The sequence below is a fragment of the Hypanus sabinus genome, chromosome 31 (genome assembly GCF_030144855.1).
Source record: "Hypanus sabinus isolate sHypSab1 chromosome 31, sHypSab1.hap1, whole genome shotgun sequence".
Taxonomy (NCBI): Eukaryota; Metazoa; Chordata; class Chondrichthyes; order Myliobatiformes; family Dasyatidae; genus Hypanus; species Hypanus sabinus.
Window position 1 is genome coordinate 35,942,935 of NC_082736.1, and position 15,735 is coordinate 35,958,669.

General features: G+C 48.6%; 2 protein-coding genes across 2 annotated transcripts in view; both read left to right on the forward strand.

The window, feature by feature from the left end:
* Positions 1-4,876: 4,876 nt before the first annotated feature.
* LOC132384091 (solute carrier family 22 member 6-A-like) lies at positions 4,877-7,516 on the forward strand. Its single transcript, XM_059955425.1, has 2 exons — positions 4,877-5,821; positions 6,609-7,516. Exons 1-2 carry the CDS (start codon positions 5,646-5,648, stop codon positions 6,688-6,690), a joined length of 258 nt encoding a protein of 85 aa, XP_059811408.1. The 5' UTR covers positions 4,877-5,645; the 3' UTR covers positions 6,691-7,516.
* A 4,325-nt stretch (positions 7,517-11,841) lies between these two features.
* Positions 11,842-15,735, forward strand: part of LOC132384089 (solute carrier family 22 member 6-A-like) — a 41,314-nt gene continuing 37,420 nt past the window's right edge. The window contains exons 1-3 of the mRNA XM_059955422.1: positions 11,842-12,310; positions 12,598-12,701; positions 14,349-14,503. Coding sequence (XP_059811405.1) covers positions 11,909-12,310; positions 12,598-12,701; positions 14,349-14,503 — 661 coding nt within the window. The 5' untranslated portion in view covers positions 11,842-11,908. The remainder of the gene's footprint in view (positions 12,311-12,597; positions 12,702-14,348; positions 14,504-15,735) is intronic.

The window sequence follows — 15,735 nt, forward strand, 5'->3', positions numbered from 1 at the left end:
AGCAAACATCCTCTCCAATCCACTATATCTGTGTCCTCTGGTCCGAGACTCCCCCACTAGAGGAAAATTCCTCTCTACATCCACTCTATCAGTGTCCTCTGGTCCTAGACTCACCCACTATAGGAAACCTCCTCTCCATATCCACTCAATCGAGGGGTCTTTCACCATTTAATAGATTTCAGTGAGGTCACCCCTTGTTCTTCTGAATTCCAATGAATACAGGCCCAGGCCATCAGATGCTCCTCATATGACCAGGCATTCAATACCGGAATGATTTTCGTGAACCTCCTTTGAACTGTCTCCAGTTTCAACACATCCTTTCTGAAATCAGGGGCCCAAAACTGTTCACAATGCCCCATGTGAGGCCTCCCCAGTGCTTCATAAAGTCACAACATCCTCGCTTTATATTCTAGTCCTCTCAAAATGATTGCAACTTTATCAATTTCCTTCCTCACCAAAGAATTAACCTGCAAATTAACCCTTAGGGAATCCTGCACAAGGACTCCCTGGCACCTCAGATTTTTAAAATTTTCTCTGCATTTAGAAAATAGTTTACCTTTTTATTTTGTCTACCAAAGAGTGTGAACCGTAAACTTCCCAGCACTGTTTCCCATCTGATATTTCTTTGCCCATTCTCCTCATCTGTCTAAATCCTTCTGTAGCCTCTCTGCTTCCTCAAAACTACCTGCCCCTCCACCTATCTTCACATCGTCTGCAAACTTTCCATCATCCAAATCCTTGACATATAACATCAAAAGAATCGGTCCCAACACTAACCCCTGGCAGTCGACCAGAACAGGCTCCCTTTATCTCCACTCTTTGCCTCCTGACAATCAGCCACTGCTTTGTCCATACCAGAATCGCTCCTGTAACACCACGGGCTCATAGCTTGTTAAGCAGCCTCATGTGTGGCACCTTGTCAAAGGCCTTCTGAAAATCCAAGTACACAACATCAACCAATTCTCCTTTGTCTATCCTGCTTGTTATTTCTTCAAAGAATTCCAACAAATTTGTGAGACAAGATTTTCCTTTGAGGAAACCACGCTATGGTCTATTGTTCAACCTGAGGTTGAAGAAGCTAGGTCTTTATTCTTTGGAGCGTAGAAGGTTGAGGTGGGACTTGATAGAGGTATTTAAAATTATGAGGGGGATAGATAGAGTTGATGTGGATAGGCTTTTTCCATTGAGAGTAGGGGAGATTCAAACAAGAGGACATGAGTTGAGAGTTAGGGGCAAAAGTTTAGGGGTAACATGAGGGGGAACTTCTTTACTCAGAGAGTGTAGCTGTGTGAAACGAGCTTCCAGTAGAAGTGGTAGAGGCAGGTTCGGTATTGTCATTTAAAGTAAAATTGGATAGGTATATGGACAGGAAAGGAATGGAGGGTTATGGGCTGAGTGCAGGTCGGTGGGACTAGGTGAGAGTAAGCGTTCGGCACGGACTAGAAGGGCTGAGATGGCCTGTTTCCATGCTGTAATCGTTATATGGTTATATGGGTCAGTGGGACTAGGTGAGAGTAAGCGTTCGGCACAGACTAGAAGGGCCGAGATGGCCTGTTTCCATGCTGTAATTGTTATATGATTACATGGTTATTTTATCATGTGCCTCCAAGTACCCAGAAACCACATCTTTAATAATCGACACCAACATCTTCCCAACCACTGAGGTCGGACCAACTGGCCTATCATTTCCTTTCTTGTGCCGCCCTTCCTTCTTGGGGAGTGGAATGACATTTGCAATCTTCCAGTCCTCTGGAACCATGCCAGAATCTATTGATTCTTGAAAGATCATAACTAATGCCTCCACAATATGGTCAGTTACCTCTTTCTCACCTGGGATGTACACCATCTGGTCCAGGCTACTTATTTACCTTCAGTTCTTTCAGTTTCCCAAGAACCTTATCCCTAGTAATGGCAACTTCACGCACTTCTGCTCCCTGGCACTCTCAAACTTCCCCCATACCATTAATTTCTTCCACAGTGAAGACTTATTCAATTCGTCTGCCATTTCCTTGTCTTCCATTAGTACCTCTCCAGAGGCTGGTACGAATCCATGGAGCCTGCGGCAAGTTCTTGGGATGAGAAACAGTTTCTCCCCCAGGGCCATGCGGCTTCTGAACTCCCTGCCGCATCACACTCGAAGTGCCACTGGTCAATCTGTTCTCTACCCTACAATATTTAACAATAATGCACTTTAGTTTGTTATTTATGTGTGATTAATCTGTTCCATACCTGTTAATATTTAACATTAATGCACTTCAGCCTGTTATTTATGTATGATCCATTTTTAGAATTTATCCTCAAGTTCACAAGTAATTGTGTGTTATGTGTACTACTGTACTTTACATCCTGGATCAAAGAAACATTGCCTCATTTCTATTTATGTGTTTATATATGTTATATAGTTAAACAACAATAAACTTGACTTAACTTGGGTGCGTGGAAGAGGGACATTTAAAGGACCCTTAGAAAGCACATTGATGATAGAAAAATGGAGAATTATGTAGGATGGAAAGGTTGGAGAACAGTTGTATAGCAGGAGATGCTGGAAATCCAGAGCAACACACACAAAGCGCTGGAGTAACTCAGCGGTCCAGGCAGCATCTATGGAGAGGAATATAAACAGTCGATGGTTCAGGCTGAGACCCTTCATCAGGACTGGAAAGAAAGGGGAAGAAGCCAGAAGCTGGGAGGACTGGTAGTGAAGTGGTCTGTATAATGCTCTACTGTGCAAAGGCTCACCGACCCAGGTTCAATTCCCATTGCTGCCTGTATGTTCGCCCTGTGACCATGTGGGCCGCCTCCGGGAGCTATGGTTTTCTCCCATGTTCCAGAGACTGGTGGTTTAGGGTTAAACACAAGAGATTTTGCCGATGTTGGAAATCCAGAGCAACTCACAAAGCGCTGGAGGAGCTCAGCAGGTCAGGCAGCATTGATGGGAATGAATAGACAGTCAACATTGCGGGCCAAGACCCTTTTTCAATACTGGAACGAAAGAGGGAAGAAGCCAGAACAAAAATGTGGGGTAGGGGAAGGAGGCAATAGGTGGGCCCAGGTGGGTGGGAAAGATAAAGGGCTAGAGGAGAAGGAATTTGATACAGTAGGAGCGGAGAGTGGCCTGTGGGAGAAAGGGCATGGTTGAAGTGGGAGGCAAAGTTGATGAAATTAACGAGCCCAGCAAAAGTGCATGAATCAGCACCAGTGCAGTCATCAATGTAGCGCAGGAAGAGTTGGGAAGCATTACAGGGAAGGCTTGGAACATGGACTGTTCTACAAAGCCAATAAAAGGCAGGCATAGCTGGGGCCCGTGCGAGTGCTTATGGCTTCCCCTGGAGTTTGGAGAAAGTGAGAGGAGCCGAAGGAGAAACCTTTGAGGGCGAGGACTAGTTCGGCGAGATGGAGGAGAGTGGTTGAGGAGGGGGACTGCTTGGACATTTTGTTGAGAAAGAAGCAGAGAACTTCGAGCCCTTCTTGATGGGGACAGAAGTGTACAGGGACAGGGCATCCACGGTGAACATGAGGCATTTGGAGCAGGGAATTGAAAGTTGTCGAGACGTTTGGGGTTGATCAGCTTCGAGCATGTGAGGTTGCTGCCAGAAGCTAGGCATTTCAGGCCGAGACCCTTCACTCAGACTGGAAAGGACGGAGCAAGAAGCCAGAATAAGACTTTGGGGGGAGGAGAAAGAGAGCTGGGAGGAGAGAGGTGAGACGAGGTGAGGGGGAAATTGGGTAGGTGAGAAAGGAGGGGATGAAATAAGAAGCTGGGAGGTGAGGGGTGAGACCAGGTGAGGGGGAATGTGGGTGGGTGGGGGAGAGGGGGGATGAAGTGAGACACTGGGAGGTGATGGGTGAGACCAGGTGAGGGGGAAGGTGGGTGGGTGGGGGAGAGGGGGGATGAAGTGAGACACTGGGAGGTGATGGGTGAGACCGGGTGAGGGGGAAGGTGGGTGGGTGGGGGAGAGGGGGGATGAAGTGAGACACTGGGAGGTGAGAGGTGAGACCGGGTGAGGGGGAAGGTGGGTGAGTGGGGGAGGGGGGGATGAAGTGAGACACTGGGAGGTGATGGGTGAGACCAGGTGAGGGGGAAGGTGGGTGTGAGGGTGGGGGAGGGGGGATGAAGTGAGACACTGGGAGGTGATAGGTGAGACCAGGTGAGGGGGAAGGTGGGTGGGTGGGAGACAGGGGGGATGAAGTGAGACACCGGGAGGTGATAGGTGAGACCAGGTGAGGGAGAAGGTGGGTGGGTGGGGGAGAGGGGGGATGAAGTGAGACACTGGGAGGTGATGGGTGAGACCGGGTGAGAGGGAAGGTGGGACGGTGGGGGAGAGGGGGGATGAAGTGAGACACTGGGAGGTGATGGGTGAGACCAGGTGAGGGGAAGGTGGGTGGGTGGGTGGGAGAGAGGGGGGATGAAGTGAGACACTGGGAGGTGATAGGTGAGATCAGGTGAGGGGGAAGGTGGGTGGGTGGGGGAGAGGGGGGATGAAGTGAGACACTGGGAGGTGATAGGTGAGACCAGGTGAGGGGGAAGGTGGGTGGGTGGGGGAGAGGAGGGATGAAGTGAGACACTGGGAGGTGATAGGTGAGACCAGGTGAGGGAGAAAGTGGGTGGGTGGGGGAGAGGGGGGATGAAGTGAGACACTGGGAGGTGATAGGTGAGACCAGGTGAGGGGGAAGGTAGGTGGGGGAGAGGGGGGATGAAGTGAGACACTGGGAGGTGATAGGTGAGACCAGGTGAGGGAGAAGGTGGGTGGGTGGGGGAGAGGGTGATGAAGTGAGACACTGGGAGGTGATAGGTGAGACCAGGTGAGGGAGAAAGTGGGTGGGTGGGGGAGAGGGGGGATGAAGTGAGACACTGGGAGGTGATAGGTGAGACCAGGTGAGGGGGAAATTGGGTCGGTGGGGAAGGAGAGGATGAAATAAGAAGCTGGGAGGTGAGAGGTGGAAGAAGTAATGGGCTGAAGAAGGAGGAAACTGATTGGATAGGAGAACAGACCATGGGAAGGATGAAGGGCACCAAAGGGAGTGATGGTCAGGAAAGGAGGAGAGAAGGGGTGAGAAGGAAACCAGAATGGGCAATGGAAAAGGAAAGACGAGAGAGGGAGTAGAAATTGCTAGAAGTTTGAGTAATCAGTGTTGGAGGCTACCCAAATGGAATATGAGGTGCTTCTCCTCCACCCAAAGCTTGGGCTAATTATGACAGTTGGGGAGGCTGTGCACCGACTGTTGGAATGGGAGTGGGAAGTTGAATTGAAATGGGCGCTCACTGTGAATGACTGCTCCTTTCCCGTCTTGATGAAGGGTCTCAGCCCAAAACGTTGACTGCTGATTCATTTCCATAGATGCTGCCTGACCTCTTGAGTTCATCCAGGGGTCTGCCATGGAGCAATGCCATTAAACAAGGGTTCCCTGGACCCCAGGGGAGGAACCCCTGCTCGAGAACTTTGTGTGAGTTCCATAAGATTTCCAGCACCTGCAGAATCTGTGCATTGTAAGTGGGTTAGTACAGATTAGAGGGCAGAAAGGCCTGGTGACTCCACGACCTCGCTGTCGACGTGGAGGTGGGGACGTGAGGAGGTTTGTCCACAGCTGCTGACTCTGGACGTTTCTCTCCCCGCAGGCAGACGGGCGTAGGTTTCGCCAACACCATGGCTCGGGTGGGCGCCATAGTGGCACCGATGGTCAGGCTGAGCGGCGACTACCTCCCCTTCATGCCCATGACCATCTACGGCGGGATGGCCATTCTGTCCGGAGCATTGGCCTTTGGTCTCCCGGAGACCCTCAACACCCAGCTCCCGGACACGGTCGAGGATGTCGAGAGCAGGTGGGTGGTCCTCCTCGTCTCCAGCTGAGCCGGGGTACAAGTGGAATAAAAATGGTACAAACTGGTCTTATGATCAGTGCCGCTGTAAAGTGTTACGCTGACCGCTAGGTTACCGTGCCGTCTAACAGTTAACCCCGCCAGCGTGCCATGGGGTCGTGACAGGGATTACTGGAACCCACACAATCACAGGGAGAGTGTGCGGACTCAGATGAGACTGCCTTGGGCAGGGGTGGGGGTGCATTTTGGGATGGCTTGACTGACTGGAACTGGGTTTATAAGCCTATAAGACATAGAAGCAGAATTAGGCCATTCAGCCCATCGAGTCTGCTCCGAAACTCCTTCACGGCTGATTTATTATCCCTCTCAACCCTGTTCTCCTGCCTTCTCCCCGTAACCTCTGACACCCTGAATAATCAAGAACCTATTAACCTCCGCTTTAAATAAACCCAGTGACTTGACCTCCACAATCGTCTGTGGCAATGAATTCCACCGATTCACCACCTCGGTTAAAGAAATTCCTCCTCATCTCTATTCGAAATGGATGTCCCTCTATTCTGAGGCAGTTCAATGCAATACATAACCTAGCAGAGAAAAATAATAACAGTAATAAACAAAATAAAAATAATAATAATAGATAAACAAGTAAATCAATTACATACTGTAAGAGGCCAGGGGGAGGGGGAATGAAGAAGCGGGGAGGGGAACGGGAACAAAATAAGCACAATTTGGAGAAATCGAGGTTCCTAGGGTTAAAAAGACGACGCTGCTGACTTGTGGTTGTTCGCAGGTGGAGATCGGGGAAGGCGCCAAAGGCGGATGTGATCCCGGAACCGGGAGCGCGAATTCCCCTGGTGGAACAGAGGCCCTGAACCGGAACACCGCCTGGTGCTCTCGTCAACACAGCTCCGCAGATGGACAGGAGGAGAGTGAAGGGGCCGAATGCCGGCTCCTGCTACTGTTTGCCCAGATGGATATTGTGACTTGTACCTCCTGTACCTAATAAAGTGGACACTGGGTGTATGTTCATGGTCTTCTGCTGCTGTAGCCCGTCCACTTCAATGTTTGACGTGTTGTGCATTCAGAGATGCTCTTCTGCAGCCACTGTTGTAACGTGTGGTTATTCGAGTTACTGTCACCTTCCTGTCAGCTTGAACCAGTCTGGCCATTCTCCTCCGACCCCTCTCGTTAACAAGGCAATTTCACCCACGGAACTGCCACTCACTGGGTGGTTTTTGTTTCTCAAACCAACCTCTGTGAAGTCTAGCCTTTCCCAACCCAAGCACTTCCACACTTTCCAACACCCCTCTTGGTCACAATATACTTACCAGCACCCCCATAGTGTAAAAACGTGTCTACCGTATGCTAACTTGAGAAAAGTGATCAAATTTTTTTTGTCTTTAAGCCTAGCTTACACAGTACCTGTGTGCTGTACAGCAGCTTTGATATCAACGTGACCCTTGAGCTTGATGGTTTTTAGCAAGAGTTGAAATATCTGGTTCAAGTTGTGAAGGCAAAAGCCTTCAGTCCCCATGTGTAACAATGTCCAAGTGGTTTCTGATTTCTGTGAGTACGTGGTTCACTGTACTGAAGCCTCTTTCAACAAGGTAGGAGACTGGAAATGCAATGAAGAGCAGCTTGGCTCTTCTCCAAAGACCAAGAAACAGAAGACAGAGGAGTAGACTTAGGCCATTTGACCCATCGAGTCCGCTGCACCATGGCTGATCCTTTACTCCCCTCCTCAACCCCCTTCCTCGGCCTTCTCCCCATAACCTTTGATGCCATATCCAATCAAGAACCCATCAAGCTCTGCCTTAAATGCATCCAACGACCTGGCCTCCACAGCTGCTTGTGGCAATAAATTCCACAAATTCACCACCCTCTGGCTAAAGTAATTTTTTTGCTTCTCTATTTTGAATAGATGCCTCTATCCTGAGGCTGTGCCGTCTTGTCCTGGACAATTGACCCAATTTCCCTCAGGATCAATAAAGTATGCCTGTCTGTCTGACTCCCTGACCATGGGATACATCCTTTCCACATCAACTCTGTCTAGGCCTTTCAACATTTGAATAAGATCCCTTTTTCATCCTTCTAAATTCCAGCGAGTACAGAGTATCAAACGTACCTCAAATGATAACCCTTTCATTCTTGGAATCACCCTTGTGAACCTTCTCTGGAACCTCTCCAATGCCAGCACATCTTTTTCAAGATGAGGGGCCTAAAACTGTTCACAATACTCAAGGTGAGGCTTCACCAGTGTCTTATAAAAGCATCACATCCCTACACTTATATTCTAGACCTCTTGAAATGAATGCTAACATAGCATTTGCCTTCCTCACCACTGACTCATTCTACAAGTTAACCTTCAGAATGTTCTGCAAGTTCCTTCGCATCTCAGAGTTTTGGACTTCCTCCCCATTTAGAAAGCAGTCTGCACATTTGTTTCTACGACCAAAGTACATGACCATACGAACATTCTGATGTTTGGTCTGAACAACTGAACCTCTTGACCACGTCTGCATGCTTTTATGCATTGAGTTGCTGCCACGTGATTGGCTCGTTAGATATTGGCTGGTGTACTTAATGAAGTGACCACCGGCTGTATGTCTCTCTCTCACACACACAAACACACGCACACACACACACATGCACACACGCACATACTCGCACACGCAATCTCTCCCTTTTCCCTTGTCTCCCTGTGAACGAGCATCTTATTCCCACTCACATTCCCATTGACTCACTCCACCCCCCCAGTCCAGCCTCCAGCTATAATATTTTTTGCCACTTCTGGGCAAAAAGGGGTTAATTGACCTACTGACCCTGCACGTCTTCCATACATACAGTGCCTATAAAAAGTATTCACCCTCCGACCCGGAAGTTTTCATTTTTTATTGTTTTACAGTGAATCATAGTGGATTCAATTTGACACTGATCAACAGAAAAGACTCTTTTGTATCAAATTGAAAACAAATTTCTACAAATTGGTCTCAATTAATTACAATTACCGAACACAAAATAATTGATTGCATAATTACTCACCCCTTTCAGTAGATGCACCTTTGACAGCAATTACAGCCTGGAGTCTGTGTGGATCGGTCTCTATCAGCTTTGCACATCTGGACACTGGGATTTTTCCCCATTCTTCTTGACAAAACTGCTCAAGCTCTGTCAGATTGCATGGGGATCGTGAGTGATCAGACCTTTTCAAGTCCAGCCACAAATTCTCAGTTGGAGTGAGGTTCTGGACTCGGACTTGGCCACTCCAGGTCGTTAACTTTGTTGTTTTTAAGCCATCCCTGTGTAGCTTTGGCCTTGTGCTTGGGGTCATTGTTTTGCTGGAAAACAGATCTTCTCCCAAGTCTCAGTTCTCTTGCAGACGGCATCAGGTTTTCCTCCAGGATTTCCCTGTATTTTGCTGCAATCATTTTACCCTCTACCTTCACAAGCCTTCCAGGACCTGCTGGCGTGAAGCATCCCCACAGCGTGATGCAGTCACCACCGTGCTTCACGGTAGGGATGGTGTGTTTTTGATGATGTGTGGTGTTTGGCTTACGTCAAACATAGCATTTAATCTGATAGCCAAAAAGCTCAATATTTGTTTGATCAGACCATAGAACCTTCTTCCAGCTGACTTCAGAGTTTCCAACATTATTTTGTCCAACTCTAGCTGAGATTCCATGTGAGTGTTTTCAAGTGGCTTTCTCTTTGCCACAAGCTGTGACTGGTGAATCACCCGGGCAACAGTTGTATGCACAGTCTCTCCCATCTCAGCCACTGAAGCTTGCAACTCCTCCAGAGCTGTCTCGGGGGCGTCCCTCACTAGTCCCCTTCTTGCACGGTCACTCCGTTTTTGAGGATGGCCTGCTCTGGGCAGATTTACAGCTGTGCCATATTCTTTCCATTTCTTGATGATTGACTGAACTGTACTCTAAGGGATATTTAGTGACTTGGAAATGTTCTTGTATCCATCTCCTGACTTGTGCTTTTCAATAACTTTTGCTTGGAGTGTTCTTTTGTCTTCATGGTGGAGTTTTTGCCAGGATACTGACTCACCAGCGGTTGGACCTTCCAGATACCTCTATTTAACTAATTATGTGACTTCTAAAACCAATTGGCCCAGCAGTGATGATTTGATGTGTCGTATTAAAGGGGGTGTTCACTTATGCAATTAATTATTTTGTGTTTTATATTTGTAGTTAATTTAGATCACTTTGTAGAGATCTGTTTTCACTTTGACACGAAAGAATCTTTTTCTGTTGATCAGTGTCAAAAAAAGTCAAATTAAATCCACTGTGAGTCAGTGTTCTAAGACAATAAAACATGAAAACTTCCAGGGGGGGTGGTGAATACTTTTTATAGGCACTGTTTATATACACACACCCACAGAGCCTCGTAAGACCACGAGACATAGAAACCAAATTAGGCCATTCAGCCCATCGAGTCTGCTCCACCATTCCATCATGGCTGATTTATTATCCCTCTCAACCCCATTCCCCTACCTTCTCTCCATAACCTTTGACCCCCTGACTAATCACGAACCTACCAACCTCTGCTTTAAATATACCCAATGCCTCGGCCTCCACAAGCCGTCTGTGGCAACGAATTCCACAGATTCACCACCCTCTGGCTAAAGAAATTCTCTCATCGCTGTTCCAAATGACATCCCTCTATCCTGAGGCTTGCTGTGCCCTCTGGTCCTAAAGTCCCCTACTATAGCAAACATCCTCTCCTCGTCTACACTATCGAGGCCTTTAAATATTCAGTGAGATCCCTTCCCCTCATTCTTCTAAACTCCAGTGAGCACAGGCCCAGCACCATCGAGTGGTTCTCATGTATTAACCCTTTAATTCTCAGGCACCTCCTCTGGATCCACTCCAATGTCAGCACACCCTTTCCTCCAAAAACAAAGACACACACACACACTCACACACACACACACACACACACACACACACACACACACACACACACACACACACACACACACACACACACACACACACATACACACACACACACACACACACACACACACACACACACACACACACACAGGATCACAGGATCAACCCCCGGGTCTCTAGGGCTTTGAGGATAGCTCTCTAGCCACCACACCAACTCTGTCACGACTGCAGCACAAGGGGGGATGCGTTCGGTGGGTCACTGAGGAGGCATGTGAGAGTGGATAGGTGGAGTCACTGAAGGTCAGGGTGATCTTCAAAGATCACGACTGATGCCTCCACAATCTCTTCAGCCACCTCTTTCAGAACCCTGGAAAATAGTGAACTATCTACTTACAACCCGTGAGCTTCTCACACGCCTTCTCCTTGGGAATAGCAATTGCACACTTTTCTACCCCCTGACACTCTCAAATATATGGCGAACTGTTAGTATCTTCCAGAGAGAAGACTGGCGCAAAATACTTATTCAATTCATTTACCGTTTCTTTGTCCCCTGTGATCACCTCTCCAGCGTCAATGATTTCTTTGCAGCCTTTCTGATGGTGAAGATTTAGTGGCAACCTGAGGGGCAAATTCTTCACCCAGAGCAGGGTCAGTATATGGAACGAGCTGCCAGAGGAAGTGATTGAGGCAGGAACATTCACAACATTTAAAAGACACTTGGATACGCACATGGATAAGAAAGGTTTAGAGGGATATGGACAGGTACACGGATAGGAAAGGTTTAGAGGGATGTAGACAGAGACATGGAGTGGAAAGGTTTAGAGCTATTCCCAGTCCTGATGAAGGATCTCTGTCTGAAAAGTTGAGTCTTTATTCATTTCCATTGATGCTGCCTGACCTGCTGAGTTCCTCCGGCGTTCTGTGTGTGTTGCTCTGGATTTCCAGCATCCGCAGAGTCTCCAGTGTTTACAATTCCTTTACCCTATGCTCCCTAGATCCTGATTTCACAGTGACTGTGGTCATTAAACTTAGTTTAACAGTTCAGAATGATTAATTAAATCTTGTTATTGGTATGTTACACATTACCGGATAGCACATACTTAAGGCTGAGTGCGGGGTTAGGCATCGATTGCCAGCAGAGTCTGCCTCAGTACATCTGGTCTGCCCTTCTGCTACGCAGAACATGGCTTTTGGGGACCTCTTGGAGATGGTTGGAGACCTGGGGAAGTTCCAAGCCATCCACGTTGCCCTACTGTCAATGCCACCCTTGTTCATGTCCTGCAACAATCTGCTCCAGAACTTTGTGGCCGCTGTTCCCGCCCACCGGTGCCGGGTGCGGCTGGGAGATGAGGGCTCGCGGTACCTCAATGTGACGGAGGAGCCGCTGAGGGAGGAGTTTCTCCGGGTGTTCCTGCCCCTGGACGAGGAAGGGAGGCCGGACAAGTGCCGCATGTACACCTCCCCGCAGTGGCATCTCCTGGGCACCAACGAGACACAGGGCAACGGGAGCCAACCTGACACACAGGCGTGCACCGATGGGTGGGTGTACGACCACTCCCAGTTCACGTCAACGATCGTGACAGAGGTACGTCTGGAAATGCCCCCCTCACCTCTGGGGGATGGTGTACTGAAGGGGGTGGCTCGACGGAATTAACAGAATGCGCAGTGACACAACGCTTTACAGCGCCAGAAACCCAGGTTCAATTCCCGCCACAGTCTGTAAGGAGTTTGTCCGTTCTCCCCGTGACCGCGTGGGTTTCCTGCCGCAATGCAAAGACGTGTGGGTTAGTAGGGTAATTGTCACACGGGTGTAATTGGGCAGCACAGGGTCCGTGTCCTCAGTGACGGTCGGTTCTGCCCTTGTTTCGGCAGTGGGACCTCGTGTGTGATCGGAAGTCTCTGAAGCGGATGGTGCAGTCGATCTACATGGCCGGACTGCTGATCGGAGCCTGTGTCCTGGGCAGACTGTCCGACAAGTAAGTTCAAAGTTCCAAGTCTATTTATTATCAAAATATGGATGCCACAAACAATGGTGAGATTCGTCTTCTTGCTGGGAGCCACAGAACACAAGAAGCACACTAGAATCCATGTTAAAACCCCACAGCACAGTGACAGTCACACATCCAAATCACTCAAAGGGCAACGCAGAGACAGTTTAATCTCTGGATAAACTCAGTGGGGCAAACAGCATCTGGGGGGAGGGGAAGCAGCTGCTGAATGAGAGTGTTTAAGCTGCTGTGTGGTCTAACCAGAGTTTTATCGAGCTGAAACATTACCTCGAGACTCTTGAACGGAATCTTCCAACTACTGAAGGACAAAACACCTTCTTAACCACCCTATCGACTTTGCGGGATCTCTGGATGTGGACCCCACATACTTACCTAAGTCTCCTAAAATGTTCCGAATGTATCTGCCTCTACCACCACCCCAGGCAGGGCGATCCACACACCCAGGAGTGAAGGGTTTCGGCCCGAAACTTCGTCACTACCTCCTCCCATAGATGCTGTCTGGCCTGCTGAGTTCTGCCAGCATTTGGTGTTTTTTACACCTCCCATCCTCCTTCGCTCCAAAAAGAGAAGCTCCAGCTCGCTCAACCTCTCCTCACAAGACATGCTCTCAAATCCATCCTGGTGAATCTCCTCCGCAACCTCTCGAAAGCCTCCTCATCCTTCCTATAATGGCGATCAGAACTGAACACGACACTCCCAATGTGGCCTGACCAGGGTTTTATGGAGCTGTAACACTACGTCACGGCTCTTGAACTCATTCCCCTGACTGGAGCAAGCCACCACACCTAACGCCTTCTCAACCACCCTATCAACCTGTACGGCAACTTTGAGGAAACTATGGACGTGGGGGAAATGGCTAATACCAGAGGTCACACTTTTAGGGTGATTCCGAAAAGTATAGAGAGATATAGGAAGTATAAATTTAGGCAAAGTGTAGCGGCTGCTTAGCAGCACCCACCCCACCCCACGCCACACCGACAGATTCACTTGAATCCATACCAGCAGCTGATGCCTCACAAGTCCTGGTTATGCGACGACTGACTCTCTGAAGAGTATGGGTAACGGCTGGGGTCACCCGTCTTGTGAAGGCACCGCCAAGGAGAAGACAGTGGCAAACCACTACTGCAGAAAAATTTGCCAAGAACAATGATGGGAAAGGTCATGACGGCCCACTTCACACGGCACGGCACAAAATGACGGTGATGATAGGCAGGGCGGTGAATGTCTGAGGTAAGATTTTTTACACCAAATGGAGGGTATACACAGCCTGTACAGGGAGATACATTCAGGAAGTTTCAGAAACTCTTTGATAGGGACATGGATGATAGAAAGTCTGGAGGGCTATGTGGGAGGGAAGGGTTAGACTGATCTTGGACTGGGTTGAGGGTCAGTACAACAGGATGGGCCGATGGGTCTGTACTGTGCTGTAATGTTCTGTTTTCTATGACAGTTCTGGAACCGTTCAGACTCCCGGATAGTATCAGTCGAACATCACACAGTCATTCAGACATTAACCACATCACCAGGACCAGACAGCCACTTACCGACGCTCTCCTGTCACGTCAGCGTGGGCTCCTGGTCTCCGGTGTTTACCCAATGCTTCTCGCCCGTCAGGTTTGGCCGTCGAACCCTGCTGCTGTTTTCGTACTTGCTGGTCGCCGTGTCGGGGACGTGTGCAGCATTCTCCTCCTCCTTCCCTCTCTTCTGCTTCTGGAGATTTCTGTCAGGGGTCGGCTTGTCAGGCGCCATCATCAATGGCCTTTCTCTCTGTAAGTAAACAGTCGCCCTAGCATAGACGGACAGTCCCTTAAGAACAGAGATGAGCAGGGATTTCTTCAGCCAGAGGGTGGTGAATCTGTGGAATTCATTGAAAATACAACATTAGCGTTCACTTCCAGAGGGCTAGAATATAAAAGGAAGGTTAAAATGCATAAATTTATAAATTTATAAAGCATTGGTCAGACCGCACTTGGAGTGTTGCAAGAATTTGGAACCTTAACTAAGATAAGATGTGCTGACATTGGAGAGGTTCCAGATGATGTACAGGAGAATGATCCCAGGAATGAAAGGGTTAATGCATGAGGGGTGTTTGGTGCCTTTGGGCCTGTAATCACTTGAGGTTAGAAGAATGGGGGGATCTCACTGAATCCGATCGGATATTGAAAGGCCGAGATAGAGTGGACATGAAGAGGATGTTCCCAATAGTGTGAGAGTCTCGGACCAGAGGGAACTGCCTCAGAACAGAGGGACGTCCCTTTAGAATGGAGATGAGGAGGAATTTCTTTAGGAGAAGGTGGAGAATCTGTGGAATTAATTGTCACAGTCAGATGTGCGTGCCAAGTTGTTGGGTTATTTAAATCAGTGTTTGATAGGTTTTTCATTAGGCAGGGGTTAAAGGTTACGGCGAGAAGTCAGAAAAATCGGTTGGAGTGAAAAATCAGTGAAAAATAATGGGGAACAGACTCGATGGGCCAAATGGCCTGATTCAATGGTTCAACTTAATATCAGCGCATGTATAGAGTATATAACCTGAAATTCTTACTCTTCACAGACACCCACCAAACAGAGAAAAATCCCAAAGAATGAATGATAGGGAACACCAGAACCTCAAAGCTCCCCCTCCCTCCCGCACACAAAGGCAGGAAAAGCATCAACCCTCCCCTCCCACTCCTTGCCCCAGCAAAAAAAAACAACACCTCCACCGTGCAAGCAGTTGCAAAGCCCCAGAGACCAACATCCAGACTCTGTAAACTCTCTCGTTCCTCAATCAGACTTTCTTTACCCATGCACAAGGAGAACAGCCCCGGTCCCTGTCACCAAAGTGTTGTCGCGTCAGAACAGAAAATGCCATTGTTATGCAGAATTGACTCGCAGTCACGGATACAGACCGTTTGGTAAACTGCGTATAGTCAGGTTCCTTCCTTGCAAGATCAATTGCCGTTCACAATAGAGGCGTTAAAGTCAATAGAAACTACAAGCTGCCGACATGATCACCTGAAGT